Source organism: Cygnus olor, chromosome 2, assembly GCF_009769625.2.
Source record: "Cygnus olor isolate bCygOlo1 chromosome 2, bCygOlo1.pri.v2, whole genome shotgun sequence".
Taxonomy (NCBI): Eukaryota; Metazoa; Chordata; class Aves; order Anseriformes; family Anatidae; genus Cygnus; species Cygnus olor.
In genome coordinates, this window is record NC_049170.1 from 44,482,729 (window position 1) to 44,509,019 (window position 26,291).

The 26,291-nt window shown below is 40.0% G+C and overlaps 1 protein-coding gene and 1 long non-coding RNA gene across 2 annotated transcripts in view; one reads left to right on the plus strand and one right to left on the minus strand.

The window, feature by feature from the left end:
- The window catches only part of ABHD5 (abhydrolase domain containing 5, lysophosphatidic acid acyltransferase), a 29,738-nt gene extending 11,935 nt beyond the window's left edge, over positions 1 to 17,803 (minus strand). The window contains exons 1-2 of the mRNA XM_040548364.1: positions 17,300 to 17,803; positions 18 to 103 (exon numbers count right to left, since the gene is read on the minus strand). Of these exons, the coding sequence (XP_040404298.1) occupies positions 18 to 103; positions 17,300 to 17,439 (226 nt within the window). The 5' untranslated portion in view covers positions 17,440 to 17,803. The remainder of the gene's footprint in view (positions 1 to 17; positions 104 to 17,299) is intronic.
- A 1,171-nt stretch (positions 17,804 to 18,974) lies between these two features.
- On the plus strand, positions 18,975 to 22,881 carry LOC121065509. Its single transcript, XR_005817121.1, has 3 exons — positions 18,975 to 19,233; positions 21,367 to 21,422; positions 22,787 to 22,881. It is a non-coding gene; the product is annotated as an uncharacterized LOC121065509 (long non-coding RNA).
- The last annotated feature ends 3,410 nt before the right edge of the window (positions 22,882 to 26,291 follow it).

Below are 26,291 nucleotides of genomic sequence, written 5' to 3' on the forward strand. Positions count from 1 at the left end.
ATTAAAAACAGACTTACATTTTAGCATTTTGTCCTCAGCCTCTTTAAGGTGTAGCAGCGATGTGGGACACCAAGCAGGAAGCCAGCTGAACAACCATCCTAACCTACAACAGCAATACAGAATATAAAGTTCTTGAGCAAGACGGTCCCATTCTGCACCATTTGATGCTTTGAAGAAGTTCCTTTTGCTGCTGTTCTTAAAAGAACCCATGTACACCACACGTCCTGCAGGACAGGAGCGAGCAGTAGGAAGAAATCCACCTTCCCCTGTCTTTTATGAAGTGGTGTAAGGATCAGGGGTGTTGTTCAAACAGCACACTGTCCCTCCTCTGCCTGTCCCTTATCAGGGTGTACCGACGTATCTCCGTCAGAGCAGGCTTCTTCTGGGAACCTGGAGACATGAGTCCTCACAGCAACCTGAGGAGCTTGGCAGGAAATAGAACACAATCATTGGGGTTTCCAGGCCCCTCTCAGGTTCCCCTGGAAGCCTGCCTGCACATACACTACCCTGCATGAACCCTCTGCTTCCAGAAAAGCAACAAGCCTTGTGCCTGTCAGCCTAACCCAAACTAAGATGCACACACCAAATAAACTCAAAAAGTGGAAAATAAGCACGTTTATTCTAGCAAAGCAAAGCACCAGGGACTTCATTATAGACTTAGAAACAAAGTCACAGCAGAAAATCAAACAGCAACTTCAAGCCCCCCTAACAGAAGCTACTTTTCAGCTGTCACTTGCTATCTTTATAGTACCCTCTCGACCATGAGAGCAGGGGAATGACTCAGGTAACAGCACAGCCCCAGGGACATCAAAGGACACAGCAATTAGGTGCAGCTCTTCCTAGGTGCTATTTTTTCCCCCTTTTTCAACAAGGAATACTCTTTTCCCTCCCTTGCCTGTTTTTGAAGCAGCTCAGACTACTTGCAGTGCAAAGGCTGCTGCTGTAGGACCTCAAACCACTCCTCGTGGAGAAGAGCATGAAGACACCAAACTTGCAATCAATTTTCTTTCTTTAGTGCTTTTTTTTCCTACACCAAATTCCTTTCCAATTAGTTACAGTATTTTCAGGATTGAATGCTGCAGGTATCAGTTGTACAAAAATTGATCTTAAAAGACTGTGAGATTACTAGTGTCCAATTTTTCGGAGCTTGCACAACTCACCAATAACAAATTTATGATTTGTCCTTCCAAGTTCTTTATCCAAAGAACGTTCTCCCCACCTTTCTCAGGGGCTGAGCTATCCCAGCTGCACAGCTATTTACATTTATGATACAACATTGCAGGGGTTTTGGGAACACACAATGCAATCGCAAGCTGTGCTGCATTTAGGGAACAGCAGGAAAAAAAATCAAACACAACATACTTGGTCAAGAAAGGATTCATCATCCAATCACCCATGGCCACTGTTACTCAACATTATTTACTTTCCTGAGAAACACACGGATGCCTGGCTGGTCTGTAAATAACCTTCCTAAACCCCCAAATGTGGGAAGCACGCTGATGGCGTATGGACTGAGAGCTGGGCAGCTGAATGCTGTATGCTTGCCCAGATGCCTCGTGCAATCCGAGACCCGAAGAAACTCAGCATCCTCCAGGAATGGTATCCAACTGATTGGCTTCCACATTAAAATAGATATCTAAAAGGGTTAGAAGAGGTATCTGTGAGGTTAAAGCTGGCACCTGCCAAAAGCAACATCACCAGCAAATAACTGTTGAATCTGGGTTTAACAATATCACCGTGTCCAATGTTATGAATTACTCTGGTAAATTACTAAACAATAGTTATGCCACCACCCTTTGAAGCCATACTTTCTGCTAGTTAGGTGCTGCAATACACATTTGTATTTATAATTCTCAAGTCAGAAGCACAAAATCCAGTTGCTATTTCCCTTAAGCTAAAACTGTATAAAATATTTTCTCTTAGGGAAAACACTTGCTTAGCAAAGGAACTTCTTTAAAGATTTTTAATAAGGAAATGTATAGCTGTAACACGTCAACATGAAGACAGTGCAGAGATATGACACCAAAAAAATCTACAGTTCACAACCTCAGAATTTCATTTCCCAGTCCTAGGGAGACATGTGAATACCCAAGAAAAATATTTAGAGAACTGTATCAGAATCAGGAAATTTTAGCATAAGTGTTCACTCTTTCCTTTTGCTAATTATCAGTATTGTTTATAAATACAGAGATTTTCATTCAGAAGAGACATCACACACATGTAAACGTTGAAAATAAAGTCAGCAAGCTGAAATGCTTAGAATAAAAATTATACATGTTTCAGTCATTCTGTACTTGCTGAACTAAAAGAGCAAGTGAAGATGACTTTCCGTCAAAAAAGTGATTAAGAATTTAAGAAAGAAAATATTCAATCATTTATACTCAAGACTTAATCCTTTGTTTTTCCCCCCTCCTTCCGCCAAATTGCTTGATGTGTTCCACATGCAGAGAACAATGAACTATTTAATTTATTTAATCACATCCCTGGTATAGGCACATTCTAGCCTTCCAAAGGAATCACTTATTCTGTACATCTGTGCTAAACGTGTCCTCTAAATGCACACAAGAATGTCAATTGCTTACATGACCTATCATTTTTATTACTGTGATATTAAGTTAAAATAGCTATGTAGCATCAAAAAAGAAGCAATGGCTCTTTCAAGACCATTTGTTCACCAGCAATATAGATAAGACATGAAAGAAAACTAAGGATTTCAGCTGGAGTTTCATGTTGTGAGCGAGCTAACCACTGCCAGAAGAGGCAGACCCCACTCTGCTCTCATCAACCACCACTTCCCAAACACTCTGTTTCCATCTTCCTTCATAAAGACGGAAAATGCAACAGAGGAATATTTTGAGGAGTTAGGAAATCCACTGTGCTTAGTTGCTTGCTCTATCAAAAAGTGTGAAATAAATCTGGCAACTGCCAGCCCACATTTCTATCGTTTGATGGTGATTGTACACAATGGGAGTTGAACATCAAACTACCAAGGCATGTAACTAGGGGAATTGAAGGTGTGTTTTCTTGTTTGGCCAAGTAGTAACATTCACCCAGTTTGCACATCCACGCTAAAATATCTAATAATCAGTAGGGCTGAGAGGGCAGAGCCATGCCATATGGTGCTTCCTCACATCTGTTTGGGGGCAGTTTTGCTTTCACAGCCACCTGAACAAGCCTGGAGCACTGGAGCCAGGAAAAATCAGAGGGGTCAGGCGGGGGGGTTGCTGCCCTGCTAAGGGCTCAAACAACACACACGAGTCTGTAGGAGGCAACTGACCTCCAGGCTTCTTGTACACATTTGAGGCAGAAGGCCAGAAGCTAAGGGGAAGTCCCAGAGACAAGTGTTACATGGCCTTAGCCAAGGTGACCAATGTGAGGCTAAATTAGCAACACCATCGGTAGTTTATGCTGACAAATATGGTAACAAATACTGAAAATAACAGCCCCTAGGGGAAATACACAGAGATCTTTGATGCCTTGTAGAAGCTGGAGCCACAACCACTCTGCACAGCGGTCAGGACCCAACACACTGACTGGTAGTCCTGCTTCTCTGGGTCCATGTGGTGCTGGTCTAAACCGGACTGGGAGGGCTGGAGTTTTGTGTGTGATGCGTGTGTGTTGTAGAACAGAAAAATTATAATTTCAGTCACTATCCACTTGCCGTATCTATCCTGCTTACTAAATACATTTTAGATTGTACCTCACTGGGGAGCACGGTTCTGTGTTGCAGCCATTTTACCCATTTCCCCCATGACAGTCTGCTGTTGGCCTATTTTAATAATAGACAGCCCCAATCACATCCTTATTTGCTAAGCAACCAAAAGCAAACAATGGGAAACCATACCATGCAGTTTAATTAACGAGAAACCCTGCTTAATCATGCACAACGTTCCTACTTTAGTGGCAGGCCTGGGTGTCTGTGAACCACTCAGAACAGGAGATTGTCGTGAAGCTACATAAGAGGAAAGAGATCTCTCAAACTAATCTAAATTTTCACTGTTAGGCAACTTGTGGATGTATAGCAATCCTGCCTTGCCTCACAAGGTGTGATGCTCGTTATCTATGCTATAAATTGACTGATTTCCATGTATTTTGTCAGACTATTTTTTACCAAGTGGACACCAAGCTAGAGATCTGAATTAGGCAGCCCTTATCGCGCTGCTCTGGTCACCATACGAGTCAGTGGAGGCCTTCCTCTGGAGGTGCACACGGATGTTACGGGACATGATGGTCTGAAGGAAGGGCCTTCCCAAACACAGCAAGTCATGGCAGGCTCCCAGATATACCACCCTCACAGGAGAAGTTAGATGGAAGCTCCTAACCTACAAGTAGCACACCTGGCGAATTTTGTTGGCATGAAGAGGCACAACCTCCAATACCCGAAGTCAGAAACGAGACCTAATTTCACAGCCCTTAGCTCCTCCTTCCCATAGGAAAATTTCAAAGCTGAGGGGTGTTTTTTATTTGAAAGTGTTCCATACAAGTCTCAGTTGTACTTCTGCTTCCTTCCTCACGAACTGATCATTCTTGATAGTCTGAAAGGGTTTAAGACTTCAAGAGTTCCCAGCTACATAAAAATAAAAAAAATAATTAAAAAACAATTGAGATGTGATGATTCTGCTTCTGCTGTTCCTTCTACTAAGCCTTACAAGCCATGATGGGGAATGTTACTACATTTTCCCAGCTCCAACTCAATATATTATATGACAATGTTCATACTGCACTTTTTGAAAACAGATGAAAAAACCTATTCACCGAAACAAGGTAAATCTAACTTGAGAAAACTGTAAAAATCTTATTCCACTCAATGAAGAAATATACTGTAGACAAATTTTTGACTTATCTGTCAACTACAGTGTGCTTGACTGAGTGAATCTCATATGTAAGCATGCTCAAACTGAAAGTATTAGGGTTTAGAGGATACTAGATGTCAGAGTGAAGGAGGCAATTTTTCATTTATAATACATACTCTACGTGTACAAGCATGAGAAAGGAAACAGATATTAAAAATAAGTAATGATTACTGTCTGCAGAAATCTAAGGGGTAAAGAATAACTGAATATTGCGTAAAGGGTAATACTTCTTTTTCTTAGATGCTCAAATGTTAATTTGAAACAAGTATTTGCTGTCACAGCTCAACTTAAATTGCCTGAGGGAAACTTTCAAAAGAATTGAGCATCAAGTAGAGGCAGAGGCACAGTGAATGTGACCCACCCATCCACCTCCACCAACTAGGTCAAATCAGATGAAGAATGTGGCAAATAGGTAACTCAGATAACCATCATTCTGTCAGCTAGATTAAACCTATTTAGCTCGGTGAGAGTCAGTTACGTGCAAGACCACTGATGGATTTGTGGCCAGTTACAAATTTGGCATGCTCCAAAAAAAGCTCATGCAAGCTTCGATAATACTGCAGGATGGTAAACACTTCTTGTTATGTTGAGGTATGCACTCAAACAGCTGGCAGTCTACCCGATTTCTGGCCTGTAATGCTGGTTTCAAAAATGAAGCTCTACCATATCAAGATGTTCAACTGAATGTTCAACAGAAGTTGTTTGTAACTCTATATAGGAGATATAAATATACATAGATGGAGCTTGCTTGCTCTTCAAGCTCACAATGTAATTACTCCTGTTAGAGTTGTATGAATGTGTGACTTTGAAGGTGTATTAAGCTTAAAATCAGAGGTACTTTCCCCATGTATAATACTGTTGTAGAGCTAGCTATCATAATCTATGGAAAGCTTGGGAGTCAAAAAAGGAAAACACAAAATCTCTGACAGAACTCTACTAAAACAGAGTAAACGAAAGCAATGTCATTTGCTACGTGATGATTTGTCAGAAACTACTGACCTTCTGAAAGAATATATGCAGAGCTCTTTCTACAGTGTTTACGATAAACTTTACTTTTGACTACAAATTTTCAAATTAGTAAGGTAATTAGAACTCCCAGTACTAACCAAAAAAGAGACACTGAAACATTTATCAGTGACAGAAGCGTGGAGAATAGTTTCTCATCACAAATATTATCTGGACTTAAAAATTCCACCAGTAGGAAAGTCAGAGCTCAGCATCTACAACAATTACACAATAACTCACAAAGGACTGAGGGGATGTAACTAAATACATGATCAACTGGGCTGCATATCTGCTTTTGTCCTGCTCTCAACAAGTGAACGTATTTAATATTTTTAATTGAATTTCTGCTTAAAAAGCTAAAACACTGAGTGAACTCACTGGTAAATCATTTCAAGGTTTACCCTTAAAGCTTATTAGAATCAAGCTGATCTTTCAAAAACCCTAACCCTCTTCTCTCTTGACTCTCAGAATTAATTCTAGCTATTTGTAAGGAAGAGAGTAACATCAACTACATGCACAGAATTTGTTATACTGTTTCTGCACAACACTAAGAGGAATGGCATTCTGATTTTCAGGCCATCCAGCTAGCATGATCATTACAAACATCAGTTGATTTGAGCTAGTCCCAAACTAAGGAGAAGCTTGCACTATAATAGAAAAACAAGTGTAAGCTAATGGAAAAACAGCTCAGATTCTCTCATTTTTTTCTACTAAAAGTATTTTTGAAGTACTGTGCTAGCAAAGGAATTTAGAACTGATTTTTTTTTTTTGAAATCAAAATATGGTAAACACCATAACTCTTCCCAAGGTTTTAAGTGATTTCTTCACATGAAAATACTTAAGCACTGTCCTTCAATAAAACTAGTCATATATTTAAGTGTCCTGCTGAATTGAGGTCATAGTGCTCAGTGTTTTATGAGAAGAAACTCTAAATACTTGTATATTATCATCAATGCATAAGTGACAGTCAAAATACATCGATAATTAAAAGAACGGGGCAGCTACTGTTATGGCTGGTTTCAATATAATTTAAAACTGCAAGGAAAAGCAACCCAGCCAACCCTTTCAATTTCTATAAAAATACCAAGAACAGGCAAAACAGGAGTGAAAAGGAGCTTCCCATATTCACAATGGGGCAAAAGTTCAATGTATCAAATTTAGGGCAAAATGTCAATTTTAAAAGTAAAACAGTGTCTTGCTGTAATGCTCTAAAAACACACTATAGTGTGATTTCATGGGTGCTTAAGTGAATACACGGAGACATAGTCTTATTTTTTTTTCCAGGGGAACAGCAGAAATAAGTCTGTTTAACTAAATGTTTTCTGCATTTTCGTCAGCATCAGCTGTAGTTGATACAGAATCTAAGAGGTAAATAGCATGTGGCTTCTTGCCTCTTCAACAACAAGTTCTCAGAGCCAATTCCATTTTGGGCTATTAAATTTCAAGCTTACGGATAACGACCTGAAGCAATGCAAAGCAAAAGAAACTGTCAAGGATGACAAAATCAAATATGACTTCATGTGTCAAAATATCAGAGAGAAGTAGCAGGTTTACATCTGACTAATTTATGTCTAAGAGTTAAATTATAATACACTTTTACTTTCTCATTTCATTAATTATTATATATAATCAGAGTTTCTTCCTAATATCTAAACCTACCCTCTCTTAGCTTAAAGGCATCGTTTAAAATGGTTTAAAGCCATTCACTATATTCAAGTTCCATCTTGTTCTCTACTTACACCTTGGAGAATGTGCCTTGGATATAAGTTGTGTAACAAATCAGTGAAAAAAAAAACTTTGGAGAAAAACGCAATAACCTATTTCAAGCTAGTGTGTGAAAGAACAGAAAAGCATGTTTTTAAAACCCCAGTAAACTGAAAAGTAAACTTGAGGAGATACAGAACCAGCAACTATTTCCAATTCAAGGAAGTTTTAAAATTATTATATATTGGAACTGCACATCTCTGAATCAAATTTGGTTAACATTTTTCTTTTTGTAACACAGTACTAAATGACTAATAGTGATATGAAATGTAAAATGCATCAGGCACTACCACTAAAATTAGGATGTCACTTAATCACTGCAGATTTAATTTTGTGAACGGGTTCCAGTTCTCCAACATAGCTTCAGAAAGCCGACCTCCTTTAACATTTCAACAGCTGTAACCATTTAAAATCCAAGAAAATTATACATGCAACCTAGGTACCAGTATAGGCAGAGCTTAAATCTTGCTATGGATGACAGCAAGGATGGAGAAATGTTACATGTAGAGAAGTAAATAAAAACATTACTGAAGACCAAGATATATGTTCCTTCTGTTCAAAGGGTATGTAAGAATGTAACTGTGAGATATCACTGATTTTAAAATAAAGCTATAAAGAAAAGGATATTTAATTGACAGTAAGAGAAAGTGTTACTGATTAGCATGAAAAAAACTCCAGTTTCTCAACTACATTTTACATATTTTAGGAAACTAGGACAATACATTTATCATGTGAAAACAACATGCTCTGCATGAAACTGAGAACAGGATGAAGCACATAATATACATTAGACTTAAGCCTTTACCAGATAAAATTAACTGTGGTTAATCTTCAATGTTAGTCTGTTAAGTAATAAAAGCCAATTTCTAAAATGAGAAAGATGAAATGCACAGAGAAGTCTGTGTGTTAGTCTGCCTCTGAGAAGCACCCTACTTTTGCATTTTTATTCCTGATGGTGTCAGTAGGAGGTGAAATGGGTGACCCGATGCCTGAATCTCAGGCAATTACCACTACTAGATCAGATCTAAAAACTTAGTGTTCCCTCCATTTTGTTCAACTATTTTTGTGGCTATTCTCTCCATCAGGTTTGTGAAAAGATTCATCTTTAAAAGAAACTATGTTTTAAGCAAACTAATTATAGAGACCCAGCTGACAGAGAAGCGAAGCAGTTAACCAGAAGATCTATGGGCTAATAATGTGGAAAAAAAGACTAGTGGGGCACATTGGAGGCTGGCAAGCTTTAAAGTCAGAGGTGCCGCTGACAGTAAGATAAAATCATGACCTCGGTTGGTTTGGATTTAACTGGGCAGGGATGTCTCCGGAACAGGGCTGAGGACAGGGTTTCATGAGAGCTTTAACTGCGTAACCAATTTTAGGACTCCCTCTTGCAGCCCTTCCTTCCTGTCCCCAAAGTGCAGCATGTTCTTCAGGACTTCAGTTTTCTGCGGATGATGCATGCAGTCAGAATCATTCAATCATACAATCATAAATGTATGATCATCAGTCATACACTATCTATGTACAATAACTGTTACTGCAAAGGCTGTCTATCCAGGGGCAGAGCTTCTGCACATACAGTAGGAGCCAGATGTAGTAGCCATCACAGCAATTTGAATGATGTTCCAAAGACAAAAATTAAGTTCTGGCAACTACAAACATCAGAAGAAGAAAAATATTTCATGGTCCACTTTACAATCATCGCATGAAAAGATCAAAAAAATGTTGCAATCCTCAGGGAAAGACCTTGAGGAGCACACTATGATGGCAAGACTCAGGAGCAAGAACTGGGAATGTGACAGGGGAACAAAGCACCAAATCTTTTAACAAATGTCTGTTTACCACTTTCATGAGATGACAAAAATACCATATGAAAGCGCTGTGAGTGGGTTAAAAAGGAAAGCATTTTTTTCCCAGATGACATAAGCCTGCCTATGAAGTTCTGTTTAGATGAATGTCAAGCCAAGACATTCCATGCAATTAGATGTTGTGAAACTCCTGGATACTTCACTAACATTAAAATAGAATGTTTTGAAAACCTCTGCATAATATTTCTAGGAAGTGTAATGTACCTCAGGTCCATTTCAACAAGAAGCCCATGATAGGTTATTGCAGAATATTGCTACACTGGGTCAGAGGTAAAAACAATGCATTCCTCATGTACTTACTGCATTTTGAACTCTGTATTCAGAACATTCAACATCAAGATTATTGTAAAAATTCACAAGGAAATTTTATTACCATCTCTATTTATATCAACAGTGCTACTGCTTACCAGAATTAACCTGAGAATGTAGATAAGGTAAATCCATAAACAATGAGCATTTTATGGCTATTTTATTGCTACGGAAGTTTACCACGGCGTTTGAACTCATTTGAGCAACCTGAGCATTCAAGCAGTGGAGAGTACCCACAATTTGCGCTCTCCCATGCTGAACCTTAGCCGCAGGTATGTCTTGCTGTATACCTTACATCACTGTGCCTCCCTCTTCCCCATTTTCTTCTCTGTCTTCCAGTACTGCCTTTCCATTTGTTTATCCATTCCACTAACTTCTAACAGTAACCAAGTAATCAAGCCCTAAGTTATTTCCTGCCATATTTTCTAAGGAGTCAGTATTTTATATTTTAATTTAAAAGCCAAAATCAAACTCAATCTAAAGAAAAATCCTGTCGGCAGCTACAGACCAGGTAGGAAAGAATACAGAACACAGAGATAAAGATGCAGATGTGGTGGAGAGGAAAGGGGGGTGCTGCAGTCACAATAAAGCTGTGACAGAGACCATACATGTAACACAGCTTACCTACCAGATAGTACCTACGCCCCTTTGCCTCCTCCACAGTAAATTCGCATCTGATAGAACTTGGCATTGCCACAGTTATTAAGTGTTTTCACAAACATTGCACGACACACTTCATGAAGAATTTAGGAAGAAATGTATAAATGAAATAAAGTAAATGAAAATTCTCTCTTGGTGTCTTTCAGATATACATAACTTCCTATTACTTTCGTTTCATTCATCCACCTATTGACGTACTCGTGCTGCCCTTCAGATATTGCATGACCTCAACCTTTATATACTGTTTAAACCCTACTTGTCAGCCTTCTAACACCTACCATGCCAGAGGCCCACATTTCAGACCGTCCCCGAGTTCTATCACACAGAACAATAACAGAATCCACACATAACAACCGCCTGCTATAAATATACACCACTGCCCATCCCCACTCTACCCTATTTATCTTTTGTTTATATCCCATACTGTATTATGCATAATTTAGATCACAACTTAAATAGGAGATGGGTTTGTTTATTTTTCCATAAAGAACCATAAAAGAAACACACACAAAAGACCACCTAAAGCACATGATTATTCCCTTAGCTCCAAACACACTACATGCAAACCACACTCTTATCACACAACCTGCCTCTACGTGAGTGTAAATACACACTGAAGATGCTTTGTTTCGCTGCTTGCCATTAGAACAGCTTCTACGTTGTGTTCTTTATCATAGTCACCTACAGTGACTAACTTTGTCAAACTTCAAGAATTGGTATTTGAACTTTGGGCTACCTAGCCTCATTTCCACTTCTTGGAAAACTCTTTGAAACAAACAACCCCTCCCTTCATCCTGAAACTAAAACACTCTTTTGTTAACGTGACTACACATCAAATGTTTTGTGTGTCAGAAAGACATGTAAGTAACCTCAGAAAGAGGTAAGAATCATCATCATACAATGGTTTGGATAGGAAGGGACCCTAACGATCATCTAATTCCAACCCCCTGCCATGGGCAGGGACACCTCCCACCAGACCAGGTTGCCCAAAGCCCCATCCAGCCTGGCCTTGAACACCTCCAGGGATGGGGCATCCACAGCTTCTCTGGGCAGCCTGTGCCAGTGCCTCACCACCCACAGAGTAAATAATTTCTTCCTAATATCTAATCTAAATCTACCCTTTTTTAGTTTAAGAACTTTACTCCTTGTCCTGTCACTACACTCCCTGACAAGGAATCCCTCTCCTGCTTTTTTGTAGGGTTTCTTTAGGATTTTGAAGGCTGCAAAAAGCCATTGCATCAAACATCCCCTTTTGGACAAGTACAGAATAATTAAGAAGCCTTTAAGATCAGTATAACGTACTGAACGTAATGAAGAAAAAAGTTTCCAGAATAGTTTGCTAGCACCAACCTACCCCTTTTCTTTTTTTTTTTTCTCCTCATTGCTGTATCTTTCTCTTCCTCACTTCAGTATATGGGTGGACTTCCTCAGTGGCAATAGGCACCTGTGCATCTTTTATTACAGAAAAGATTTGTGGGGGTTTATTTTCCTCTCCTTTCTGTCGTCTTGTACGATCCTTGGTTTTCTATTACAACTCATTCAGAGCTCCTTCCTACTCCAGCATTCCTCATCGTATTTTCTCAGTGTCATTCAAGGCTTTACCCTTAAAATCCTCCTTTTACCCTCTTAACCTTATTCCAGAGTGACCTCATTTCATTACACAGCTTCATGGACTCACAAATCTCTCTTCTCCACTGACCTCTCCCTTGCTGTTCAGCTTCTCATCTGGATCTTTCAGTTTCAGCGCCAACGTAAACTCACTCACCTTTCCTCTCGTGCCCTCTTCTCTCTGGCTCTCAATACAAATTATGGACAAAAACCTATCCTGGAAGATCAGAGTTGCAAGAAAATACTCAAGTTATGAAATAAGCTAATTAAAATTTCCTCAACAAACAATTTTAATAAACCACTAAATATGAGGGGAAAAAATGAAGATGCTTTAATAATTTATGAGTTGGGAAAGTGGTTCAGATTCTCTCATTAATGTGCAGAAAAATTGTAGGTTGTGCAGATTCTCCTGGCACAGACACGATTCTTTTCAGAGGGCTGATCTCTAACTGGGCCTACAAGGCACAGCCCAATTGACCCAAATAAAATACAGAGCCCTGGGGCAGCACCCATCTTCTAACAGACTCTGTAAAAACTTAAGAGGATGCCCCAAACCATGCAACCCTGGCAAAAGGATCGCTAATCCTGGCACTTCTCGTTTTCATTCTCAGATGAAAGGACTTGAGCCAGGTGACTAATCGACCGAGTAAGATATTTTATAGGGGATTTCTGTCATAACAGATGACTCAGCCAGATAATCAGGGAAGGAGAACGGGATCTTCTACCAGAGGCAATGGAAAGCTCCAGGTGAGCCATTAGAAGTGCATGTTCTTTAGTAATGGGACATCCACATATTATATAAATGAAGCATGAAGCACGTGTAACACACTTTAACTCTGGGATTGTGTTTGGGCCTGGTAGTGACGGTGGAAACAACGCACTTGAATGCTGCTTCGCCTGCGGTGGGAACCAGTGTTTCCACATGCTATTGGAGGGGAGCCACTGAAAGAGTTTTTTCCCTGCTGCTTGGAAAGAGGGGGAAAGACCTCTGCAGCTCTCTGGAGTAAGCTGGTGGTACCTTTCCTCATGTTGTCGAATACAAGAACAAATTTCAGGAAGAGTGGAGGAAAAGACCTTTAGCACAGCAGTGTCTAATCTGTGCTATTCAAACCTCTCGATTATGATTCCTGAGGCGATCTCCCTTATGAATGATAAAAAAATAAAAAATTTTCTGTAAAGTCACAACTGTATTTGCTGAATTACAAATGGGATGCCCCAATTTAACTTTTTTAAATTGTTAAAACTGTGAAAGAAAGTTCAGCGGCCTGGCTGTACCTTGATGAAAAGATCCTGACCAAGGCCGTGGTTCCCCAGCAGCTCCGTGGCAGCAGCCCTAACATCTAATTTCCCACTAAGCTGAGGGCGCTTGAAAGGCTGTGGGTTAAGTTATAAATGGATCTACCTGAAAAGCCACATCACCAAGGTAAGGACATCACATGTAACTATTGAGGACCAGTGTGAAAAAACATTAAGAAATGAAGAAAAAATAATAAGAGATGATTCCCTAAATGTCCTAAACATGAGCCAAAGATTCTCTGACAAACAAGGGACTCCAAAGAGTAGTCAATGCCAAGTACAAGAGATGAACAAATCGTCTAATTCTATACTCTCACTACAAATATATATATTTTTAAATATTTTTCCATAACACTTGCAGGTGCTAGACTTGAAAAGCAGAACATCACTGTACTGACATTTAGGTGAGTTTCTTCCTTGCACAGGGACAGGACACACACTGCTAAGATCATTTTGCTTCTGGAAGGAGAAGATAGCCCTTATTACATTTTGCCATCTTTACCTTTCTCAAGTTTGTGTTGTGGGAGAAGAGATCTTCCAGACCACCGCAGCCCTTCCCTCCCCAAACTCATACAAGGACAGGAAAACTGAAACAATCTGATAAATGCCTGAAAACCTGCTCATACATACACTTTCAGATGAGCACACAAACACAGTGCAAAAGGCACTAAGCACTGAAGTCATGACTGACACAACAGTGAAAAAGGTAAAATCAGAAGAGGAAGGAAACATCCTTTAAACTCTTCCTGCACACGCTTCTCACAGTGCACTTATGTTTTCACTGCCTCTTCAAAGATGGAAGCTGTAGGTCCCAAACCTGCTGTTAGTCATGTGTACTACAGCACAGGCTGTTAGAAGTAGTCTCCTTTCGCCAGGAAAGGTAAGAACCACCCAACAGGCTTTCATCAGTCTACCTGAATTTAGCTTGCTTTAGAACCTAAATGATGTAACCAGCACAAAAATAAAGCAAGACTGAGTTGAGAGTATCCCGTTATGCTTTATGCTTTAATATTACTCTTTAGTATATCATTGTGCTATCACTGTGAACTGTCTTACTAAGAGTCAGATATAGGCTCTATCAAGCTCGATAAATTACTCCTCTTTTATTTCAAACAACTCACTTCAAAACTATAAAAATAATTCTGTAGCATTTTAAATCACATACCAAAAGAATCAAAACACAAACAAGCTTGAATGGTATTGCAAAAATAATTGTGGTTACTGGTGTTGCAGTGGTACTTACAGTATATGTTCTTACATATTTCTCCAAGCTGTTATTTTGAGAGGCTAGAGGTCATATGCAAGCAAAATGATGTAGGCTCATAAGTGCAGTTTCCCTAAAATTTTTGTTTTAAAGGAAGTTATTCCACTTATCACAGGGGGCAACGGGGGAATTTTTTCCAGATATTTACGTATATTTAGTAGCTGCTATTACTAGATTTAAATCTAAATCTATTACTAGATTTATTAAAAGCCATAAACAGTCCTGTTGAATTCAGAGGGAGTGTAAGTGAACTCAACATCGGCAAAAAGATTAGGGTAGGCTGTTTGTCTCACAGGCAGAAGTCTACTTCTACAGCTCATACAGAGAAGGTTCAGGGCTGTGAAGAAGTTTGGGCATCATTAGCAGGTGACAAGTTAAACAAGCAATCACTTCCATGATGGAGACCAAAATATTTGTTTAGTTAAACTTCTCATTGTAGGTTAGGACAAGGCCGTGAGTACCTTTCAGTTGAGATTTCCTACAAAGGAACGTGTCACTGCTTTTCTGTTCTTACCCTACTTAGGCAGTTACTAGATTTCAACAAACCGGTTGTTTGCATATGTTGCATAACAAGATGAGTCACACTATTTTCTCTAAGCAGATAAAATAAACTTCATACTTATTCTTTGTATACACCTATTGCTAACAATTTAATTTAGGGCTCTAATGCTATATAGTCAGCCTTCCTCTCACTGCTACAAAGTTTTAAATCCAGAAGTATTTAACACATTTCACTCATTTCTAAATTTCTTCCAGGTACTGAGTTTTGCTCTCTGCTTGAAAAGTTGAAGAAATGCTGATCGTTAGAAACAGACCAATAGAAGTGCTAACAACCTGGAGTACTAACATTTCATCACAGCTAATGCACTTTCCGAATTCATGGAAAAGCATGAGATTTTGTTCTTAGAAGTCTAAGAAGACTTAGAAGTCTTTAATGAATTGGGGGCTTACCCTGAAAGACTTCACATTAAATGGCCTGATTGTTCAGAAGGGCGACATGGACAACTTCCTGAAAATCAAGTCCCTTTAGAAGCTATCCAGCGGAGTAAGCCATGACAAGAAATTTCTCATAATCCTCTTTGAAAAATTTAGCCTATGACTCCTTGCCCTACGTCCAGATCATCTAACGTTACAATCCTGCAGCCCTCACAGGCTACTGAAGTTGAGGACATTTGGCACTACCTAAGCAGTGCTCAGTACCCAGTGTGACTGAATCAGGCAGCTAATACAGTTCAGGCTAATGCGCTGAATGAACATATAAACAAAACAGGTTGAGGCAGAGCTATTTTAAGACTCTTACTTAGAAAATCTGTAAATCATCAAGAAAAGGCTTTGCAAATGAGATGTATTTTATGAATGTGAATGGATGAGAAAGAACGCAGAACCAAGAAGGAAACTGTAGTTTAAAATGTGTAAATGCTGCAGAGGGTGTAAAAAAACCCAACAAACTGTATTATTTAAAAAAAAAAGACATTCTAAGTTTGAGGAAAGGAGGAAAGAGCAGTTACAGATTAAACTGAACTGCACAGTGCATTGAAAGAGAAGCCTGTGAAGTTTATACTTGGAGAGAGAACACCACGTGTATACAGTTGTAAAGGTGTAAAGGGGAACCTGGAAAAGATGGATAGTCCAGTTCTGGTCCATCCAGACTGCGCTGGCAGCAGCAAATCATCTAAGATGAAATATAAACACCAAAAACTCAAAAAAAGGTCTACACATAGAACAAGACTGAGAATGCAGACAGTTTTGGAAGATAAGAGAACAGACGTATCATATGACAACATGCAAATAGCATCCAGGATATGAAATTATGAAAGCACAGTGTGATTTTCATGCAAGTTGTTAAAGAATTCTAAGTGGAATTCCTCAAAAAAACATAATTATGAAATAAGGGAGAAGGAAAAGGCAAAAAGTGAGTTTGGGGGGGAGCAGGCAATTGGCAATATGAGCAATGCGATACACCACCTGATACTTAAAGGATGGCGAAGGAAAAAATCATGTAAACAGTGCATTAAGAGCACACTTAAACATCTAATAGAGGGGGATACAGTACACGTATGACTAGAGCAAAGTGAGATATATTCTGATCGGGTAATTTTGGGGCTAGAACCGCAAACTATGACAGAACAAATTCAGAGCGACCAGCAGAGGTGATACATTTTAACACAGACTCGGAGCCAGCATATTTTGTGGTGGGAATGGGGAGGCAGAGGACATACTCTGGGACAAGGGAGGCGAGGCGCTGTGGGGCCAGGAGCCGCCAGCACCCTGAGGTACGGCGCGGGGCACACACCGGGGAGCGGCGGGGGGAGGGGGGGGCGGGTGCGCGCCCCCGGTGCGGGGCAGGGCGGCGGCCGCAGGCGCGTCCTCGCGGGGCCGGGCGCGACCAAGCCGGGCGCACCGCGGGGGGGGGGGGGCGCGGAGCAGGCGCTGCACACGGGCAGCAGGCGGTGAGGGGCTGCGGGACACCGCTCAGGGCAGCGGGAACCGGGCACACACCGCGGCCGTCGGCGGGAAGGAAGGGGCCGGGCGGCTCGCAGAGCCGGGCAGGGCCGCAGACAGACCGCGGTGTCGTGTCCCCCCCCCCCGTGCAGGCGCCGCTGTCCCCGGTCCCGCCGGGCCGCCTCCAATGGCGGCCGGAGGTGACCCGCAGGGCCGCGTCCCGCTGCGCTCACCCGTCGCTGGAGGTCTCCTCCTCGGCCATGGCGGCGGGGCGGCAGCCGGCTACTGCCGGCGGCGGCGGCGGCGGCGGCGGGGCGGCGGCGGCGGCGGGCAGCGCGGAAAGGGACAGCGCGACGGCGGCGGCCCCGGCCATCACGGGCCCCTCCCTCCTCCTCCCTGCGTCATCCGCGCCGCGGCCACCCACACCACAGAGCCGCCTAGAGCGCCGCCCCCACCGCCATGGCGGGCGGGAGGGCGCCCTGAGGGGCGGCGGTGACGGAGGTCCCTTGTGGGCATCGCCTGCTCCAACCGTCCCCCTGCCACCAGTGTCACACACTAAAACCGTGTCCCTAAGCACCACGTCCAGCCTTGCCTTGAACACCCCCAAGTCTCAGCCCCGCCACAGACTGACATAACCCAGCCACCTCACTTTGCACAGCCCTAGATTCTCAGGGGGGTAGTTTGTGGTTGTTTTTACGGATAAAAAAGGGATGCACTCCTCAACAGCATCCAGGCCCATGCTATAGGTTGCATTACTATTCAGCAGTGTATGAACTGCATTCATATTAAACAATCAACAAACCCTAATAGAAATAAAGCAGCAAGACGTAGTGAGTGGAAGTGTTGGCAAGAAGTTTTCAAGCCTCGCATTCTTCCTGACTTTTGCTGCGGACCTAACGCACTTCAGAAAAACAGACAGGATGATCACTGTTTCTTTAGGTTTCTGAAATCCTGTGACAAAAGCTGTAATGTTAATTTGGTAATACAAAAGCCATTCTGCAATTTTAACAACAGTGATCGTTAAGGTTACACAATCTCAGCTAAAGTTTGTTTGGCTGTGTCACAATGCTTTGGCAATCTAACATTTTTCTCTAGAGAGGTGTTTTTTTTCAGTTATTACTTCCCTGAAATATTCTACTTGCTGAAAATATGAATATTTGTGAATGCAGAACTATATGACTACTGTCAACATTTGCAGTGATGCTCCACGGAATTTGCGAAGAGCCTGAAATAATAGCCCTGAATGCTATTACTTCTTCTTAATTCCAATGAAATAATATGTTTAAAACCTCGTAAGTAAGATTTAAGCCCTACTCATGGAACATGCAAGTGTTAGACATGGTTATTTCTGTGATTTCACTTCAGTTCTGTTCACGCAAGCAGTCATTGGTTACACGTATTTAAGAATGTAAATATACAAATAATGCACTTCCACTCATCAGTCTCTCTTTCTCTTACTTCCTTTCTTGATAGAAATAGCTCAGTTTCTTTAGAGTTGACTTGATTACGTGGACAAATCAGCTGTATTTCTGTGCATGAAGAAATGACTGCAACAAAGCTAATGGAAGAGTGTCAGTCACACATCAGTTGACTGATGTTGTCGTGTAAAAGAATGAAGGATAGGTAGATCATGATGAGAAGCAAAGAGTTCCGGTGAGGTTTTCCATTTTGGTATTTGAGAGAATTTTCTGGACACTGAAAATATCCCTCTGATTCTGAAGGGATAGTTCTTGCCACTGTTTAGTCTCCCACTTCAGTAACAAGCCCCCATGTTCATTTTTAATGGGAGTTATATTTGGTCCTTTTTATTGAATTAGTTTGTTGCCATTCTCTTTAAGAAGAGGTATGCTACCCAATGTTGCTATTATAAGCCAGAATTTTATTTTCAGATCCCATCATGTAACACAGGTGGTATTCTTTTGTTATACCCTTTTCAGAGCAAAAGTCTTTTCCTGCTAGCATCAGAGGAAAGAAACAAGTTCTCTTAGCTGTGAGAAGAAAAGCAATCCATCTGACCTCACAAATACTCGTTGTCCTGGACTGAGATAAAAATATCAGTCTCCATGCTAGAGAAAGACTCCAGGTGACATTATAGAAGTCGGAGTGTCAAAGCCATCTTGCTTACTCTGGATTTCAAACAACAACTTTGAGACCATCTATATTAGAGGTCAGTTCACAGTAACTGTCATTGTTCTTAGCTATTTAAGATTTGAGGTCGTACTATTTTCTATGTCAATACACCTCAAACACAAAGAATTTCTATATTACATTTACTACACTTCCAGTCCTACTTTTGATCCAATAGAAGTAGCTGCTTGTCAGCTAGAGCTGACTGTGACAATGAAACATGAAAAGAGAGTGCAAGTGTTTTTCACCCATGTTTTTTATAATGACCCACTTAGTATCCTACTTTTCCAAAGAGCATCACAAATAGCTTGCTAAAATCTATCTGATCAAAAACCATAAAAAAGGCTGACCAGGCCAAGTATGTACACACTAAGGAAAAAAATATTGCTTATGCTTGTTTTCTATATGAAAGTGATAAAAACAGCAGCTTGATAAAAGGAACATCATACACTATGCCTATTCTGATTTGGTAGCAACAACTACGATGGCAGCCCAGCTCACAACTGAAGGTGTTCCCACCAGTTGCATCCTTCTGGTGGTTCAGCAAATATGTAATTTACTGCCATAAAGCCTCTGCAGGCCCTTTGTTTCTTGCACCCACAGGTCCTTCTTCTCTGAGTGTCTACTCTACATGTTGTCCATGTTGTAGTTCAGGCATAACTTCCAGCTGAAAGTTCGAGCCTTGCATCCCAGGTAGTCCAGGTTGAAAAGGAGATATGTTTGCATTCAGAGCCCCTGTAGCACCATTTTGTAACTGCACCCACAGCAGTTGTGGTAGGAAGTTGTGTAACTGTGTGCAGGAGTCAGCTCTGGGGAGGTCAAGAGAAGTTTAAGTGCTTCAAGAAGCAAGCATACTGCAAAGAGGGGTGATAAGATATGTCCTTATTGTTATGTATCAGTATCAGTGACAGCTGGGGCCATGACATGCTGTGCTGCTAGCCACAACTCCCGTCTTGTCATACTTAGCTGTTCCAGCATGCGTCACTCACACGTGATTAACTTGAAAATTCCCTTCTGGATACAGGAATGGCTGGGAAGAGACAAGGTTTCATGTTTTCTGGTGGGTGGAAGGGTGCTGCCATTAAGAGTACAGTGCCTATGTCTGCCTGAGTCTGTGTGCTAGCTCTGAGAGCACATGTTGAGACCTTTTCAGCAGCATGAGACAGGGCGTGTAATCTAGACAACACCACAACCTTATTTCATCTTCTTCACCTTTGAAGGTGGATACCTGCATGAACATACAAACTGGAGCCCTCTGGGGCCTCTGGAAAAGTCTGGACCTAGCAAGAGGCTAGTTTTGATTAAAACCAGTAAGAAGCAACTAGCTGCCAAGGTCAGGGTGGACATTAGTTGAGGCTGTCCATGAAACAGCAGATTTAGCAATCTGAAGAGTATGAAGAGTAAGATTAAAATAAAATCCATGACATTCAGAAAGACAGACTTGAATGAACTTGGAGAACTGGAATTTAGGAGTCCTTAGAAAAGCTTGTATAACAGGTAAAAAGAAAAGGAAGAGTGAATTCACAGGAGCAGCTAGTTATTTAAAGGAATAGTATTAAGGGCAAACACAGGTTTTTATTGTGAAGGAAAGTCAGCAAGTTAACGAACCAGTTTGGCTAAATTACTCAAGAAATAAATGTACAGGGATGGAAAAAAGTAGGTTAGGATATTAAGGCTGAGAATTAAAGTATAACTGAAGTATGTAGAAACAAAATTTAAAAGACACAAGCATAAAATGACATGCAACTAGCAAGCAAAATAATAATAATAATAAAATCACTCTAGAAATATAATAACTATATGAGGTAGAAATGGTTCTCTAACTATCAAGTGAAAAAGCTAAAGGTGTCAGAAGGGCAGTACCTTCTAGACCTCACTAAAAAGATCAGTAAAATCAGGAAACTGTTGCAATAACAACAGAAGATAAGATTTTAGCCTCAGCTAAGAAAAGGATAGAGTACTTAAGTCAGGTATTTTCAAATTGACCTCAAGTCCCTCTTTTACTTCATCCTAGGGTATTTAAAGGTGTTGCTCACAGAATATCAGTGTCAGAAATATCACAGAAAACAGTGAAAGAAATAAGTATTATTGTGCATCCCTGAAAAATAGCATAGAGATTGGTAACTGTCAGCAAGAAATTATGTCTCAAATGTCTGACTGACTTTATAACCAGATGATCTGTTCTGTGGAAAGAGACGAGCTACAGATGCAATACGTCTTGATTTTCAGGTAAATTTTCTTTTGATTCCCTTAAGCAAATTAATCAAGTGTGTTTTACATTGATCTACAGCTAGGTGCATACAGAGCTATCTGGAAAACCAGAGTAACAGGATGGTGCTCTATCAAATTGGCAATGTATATATTAAGTGGGATTGCACAGATCCCACATCTGGTGCTAGTCATTAGTGACCTGAAGGATGCTTATAAAAGGGAAAATGCTTATTGAAATCGTAAATGTATCAGGCAGGGAAGGAGTAAGTATGCAGGAGGACAGGGACAGAATATAAAATGATCTTCAATTAGAAATACAAAAAAAATGGGAAGCTATTCAACTGAAACAGCTGCAGACCTAAGCAGGAATAATCAGCTGGTGGGGAAAACTGGTTAGGTAGCAGTTTTGTACAATACTAACTCTGGCTTTGAGTGGTCACAGACTGGGTGTGAGTCAACAATGGCATGTTATTACAAAAAAAAAAGATAAGCGTTCTGCTGGGATCTATTATAAGGATTAGAGTTTGCAAGACTTGGCAAGTAATTCTGCTTTGCTAAGCAGTTGTAAAGCTAGTTTGGGGTGTTGTGTGTCAAGAAGGATGTGGACCACCTGAAGAGCGTCTAGATGGGAACAACCAGAATGTCAGGGGGCCTACTGGAAATACTGAATGGTTCTGGACTGGTTAATTACGGAAGAAAAAACTGAGTAGGAGGAATGATAACAGTCCCCAAATATGTAAGAATTTATGATTTCGTGGGAATAACCTGTTTTCGCTGTCCACCATGGGCGGAAATTCTAAACAGGGTATTTTAGGTTAAACATTAGGGCAAATATTCTCCAAAGGTATAGGTACTGGAAAAAAAGATTCCTGGGGTATGGTCATGGTCTGTCATTGGGGTCTTTAAGAACAGGCTACTTACATATTGTATCCTCTATAAACAGAGATGTCGTAGGGTTAGGGGAGCTGCCTGGAGGCAGGGAGGCTGAGAACACAGCTTTCTGAGGACCTGTCAGCCCTATCTTTCCATTGTTGGTAATGTCTTCAAGGCCAGCTGAGGTGGGCAGGAGTCCTGTCCACCAGCACACTCACCATCCCATCACGTGTCCTGGCATCCATGCCACCTCAGCTGATAAGAGTTGGAGGGTTTCAGCCCCCTAAAATCCACATCATAATCCTGTTCCTAGTGAAGTTGTTAACTACAAAACACAGTGCAACCTCTCTGGTGTAATCCTGATCTCATCGTAACCCTGTTGGTTGTAAATAAAAGCTTGTGCAATGTTTTTGGAGTTTTCTTTTTACACAAAGTGACATTTCTTTTTTAACCTTAAAACTCATGTTGTAATACATGATTGGTCAACAATCTTCAAACTTCTACCACAGGTAAAGAGAGGAAGTGTCTCATGGGTGTTGTATGTCGTATCTGGTAAGCTCTAAGCCTGAGAATGTCCAGCCATTACTCTTTAGAAATAATTCCATACTGCAGGATTTTTGGTAAAAAAAAAAAAAAAGATTTTGAATACTTCTCTGTACTTGAAAGAAAATAATAAATTCCTAATGTTTTCAACCAGATTCGTAAAAATAACTGATAGTTTTCCAGCCATGTTAAGTTCCAGTTATTTATGTATTCTATGTGAGTTAAATTACCTTAACTAGTAAAATCTTTTGCTTTATGTGTGTCAAGAAAATATTGAAAGCAATACTTAAAGTCAGTAAACATGTTTCATTACAAGTTTTTAATAGTTGTTTCTTCTTTTGAGGGAAATTGTTCCTTCTTCTTTTGTCCTCTTTTTTTTTTTTTAATAATAAGTCATTGGCAAAAAGAAATATTTCTATTTGTACTGATTCCAGCTGGTAGAAAATAGTAGTAAGTAGCAGTGTAATGGAAAATACTTATCTCCTTGGAGATTGGCTTTTTTAATGTAAAGATCACTTTTGTAAGGCAACGTCAAGATTAGTAAATGCTTGAACTCAGTTTAAAAATATATTTTTTCCCACTTAGTAGTCTCTGTTGCTGGCCAAATTCATCCTTGCAAGTATAATTTAAGTTAGGAAACTCAGTGACAGACAACCCAGTTATGTCCATGGTGCGCTGTTTTTATTTACAAGGAATGTACATCAAGTCCTATTTCCCCGAAAAGAGGAAATACCAAACAACACGAGGAAGATTGTCTGCTTACAGTTTGTTATTTTGACTTTCTCTCAGTGTCATACAGATCTTGCTTTTCCCTGTGGCTTTTCTTTTTCTGCCTTTTTTTTTTTCTTCTGTTTGCTTGCTGAGTGCTCATGACACGCAGATACATACTGCCCTTCCAAACAATACTCAACCTTTGCATTCACATTCAAACCACAGTGCTAACCTTTATGCCATGTATCTTAGTTACTACCCCAGCCTTGTCAAACTTGTCTGGATTTCAGCCAGTATTTTTAACTGTGAAAGTTATTGGTAAATAAAGACAAATTTAGCATGATTAGGAAGATCTTTTCTGTCCATTATCTTCATCAGTGCCTGAAGATCAAAGTCAATGGCTATTCCCAGAGACAGCAAATCTACAGAACGAAGTGATATAAAATATTAAATACATATTTATGTAATCTTAGTGTTCGAAGTGCTGCAGTATATGGCAGCATGAATGCTGCATTTGTGTCTTTCTCCTCTGGCCGAAAACATGCTATCGCTTCTGAGGGAAAAGTTCTCTGTTTCTCCTGCTGGTATTTCCCCCAGGACTTCAGGAGCTGGTCAAAAGTAAAAGACCGGGCCATAATCTGCTTTGAGTTATTTTATGCTTCATCCAATTTAACTCTGTGTATTGCAGTGGAACTTTTTATCAGTTTTACTGTTGCAACCAAGAAAAGTGCATTTGCCTCAGATGTCTGTCAACTTCAGAAAATGTTCCGATCAAAAATCTTTTAATTTATTTCATTTTTCTTGATGTTGAGGTTATTTCACTAATCTTTCTTTATCTTTGCTGCTGAATATACATTTGATTACTAAATTTAAGTGCTTCTCTTCACATGACCTATTTCTTTTGAGTCTTAATGCAATTTCTTGGATACACATGCCTCTTCCCTCTTCTATGTCAGGTACTTGGTTTCATCTTGCCTTTTTTTTTTTTTTTGTAATTTGGATGATACAAATGAATTGTTATTGATTTTTTTTTCAGGGTTTTAAATGTATTTGGTTTGTCTGACACCTTTGTTTCAGCAGAACTTTGGTCTCAACAGATCTGAACCAGCATTGTCTGTGATTCCAAATATAGTATATTCTGTGTACCATAGAATATATATATATATATTTATATTCTGTGTAACATAGAATAGCTTGCTGGTTTTGCTTTTCTTTACAATCAGTTACAAAATTAACACCATTACACCAAGTAATGCCAATTGCTATGAAATTTATGGGAATACTAATATTTATAGATAAACAATAGATATTCAATTTCCTTTCTGTATTTGTACTGTAGCTGCAAGTTAATTCCTGGAGCATCACGTATGATTCATCTTTTTGTTTTAGTCCTGGGCAATTAATTGCCAGGTCAATCCTTAAGCAAAAGCTAAAAAAGGTAGTTTTTATTGACCTTAATCTAGGTTACAGACTTCATTATTAAAACATCCATTTAGTCCTGGGCTAGTAAAAGTAGTTAACAAAAATAAACTAAAGCCTTTTAATTTGAGATGGTGTATTCTTACTCCTGTATGCAGTTTTGCTTATACCATTTTGAAAAACGTGGAGAAAAAAAAATGGAGGAAGGATGACAGAGCCTTCACAGGTAAATAACAGCTACTGTATGTGGAAAGTTAAATAGAATAGAACTCTTGTCCTGGAAAAGTGAAAACAGAAAGCAACGTAAGAGAAATCCTTAAAGTAATGGATGACATGGAAAGGTAAATAAGAAACAAGCATTCACATATTGTCACAATACAGGAATCAGAGGAATCCTGTGAATCACATAACAGATGGAAAACAATCAGAAGGAAATACTTTCCATGTGACAGAAATAGTGCAATGTGATACTGTTGGGGACTGAGGAGCCCGTATTATAAAAGGGAGAGTAGGTGGGGCAATGGAAGTTATCTGTTGGTGTCCATCGAAGATAGTGACCGGATGCAATCCCCAGCACAAATAATCCTTCAGGCACTGCTGGAAGCAGGGAAAAAAAAAAAAAAAAAAGTACAACAGGAAGGTTGAAAGTGTTTTGCTAGATTGTTGTATGGGTTGTATTCTTTATGTGATGTGCAGTCTGGTTTATGCTGCCACATCTGCATTGCTACTTGTAACAGTGCTAACTGCATTAAAGATAGAATATACCACTCTATGCTACAGGTACCTCTTGATTTTGTTGTGTAGGATGTTTTGGACATGGTGAGCAATTTTGAGAAGGGGAAACTTCTGAAGTTTACTATTGTCAAAACAATTCCTCTACTTACTAATATGTGGCTAAGTAATCATGCTGACATCATTGTTTAATACTGCAAATTTTCCTTGCAGGTGCATCCAAAGTTTTATTATGGCTTGTACTGTTGGAGAAATAATATGTCCCCATATTATTTCTGGAATTCAGCTGGAGCTGGAATTCATTGAAATGAGAGCAGTAATGACAGTGATGTGTCCTGGAAACACGTGCCTTAAGTATTTGGACATTCCATTTATCAACAGTAGTATCAAATGTTACTTGTATGAAGAAGTTACTGGAGGCTGTGTGAAAGAAAACTAACACATATGTGTGTTAACAATCAAAATGAGAAGCATGTATACGATCATGTTCTTGATGGGTAGCTTCTTGTGTAAAGAACTGTTGGCTTTTGAGGCGGATGCAGAACATTGCTCTCCCAAGAAAAAGGATGAAGTGCTAGCCTAACAGGAGAAGAACAAAGCCAAATGAGC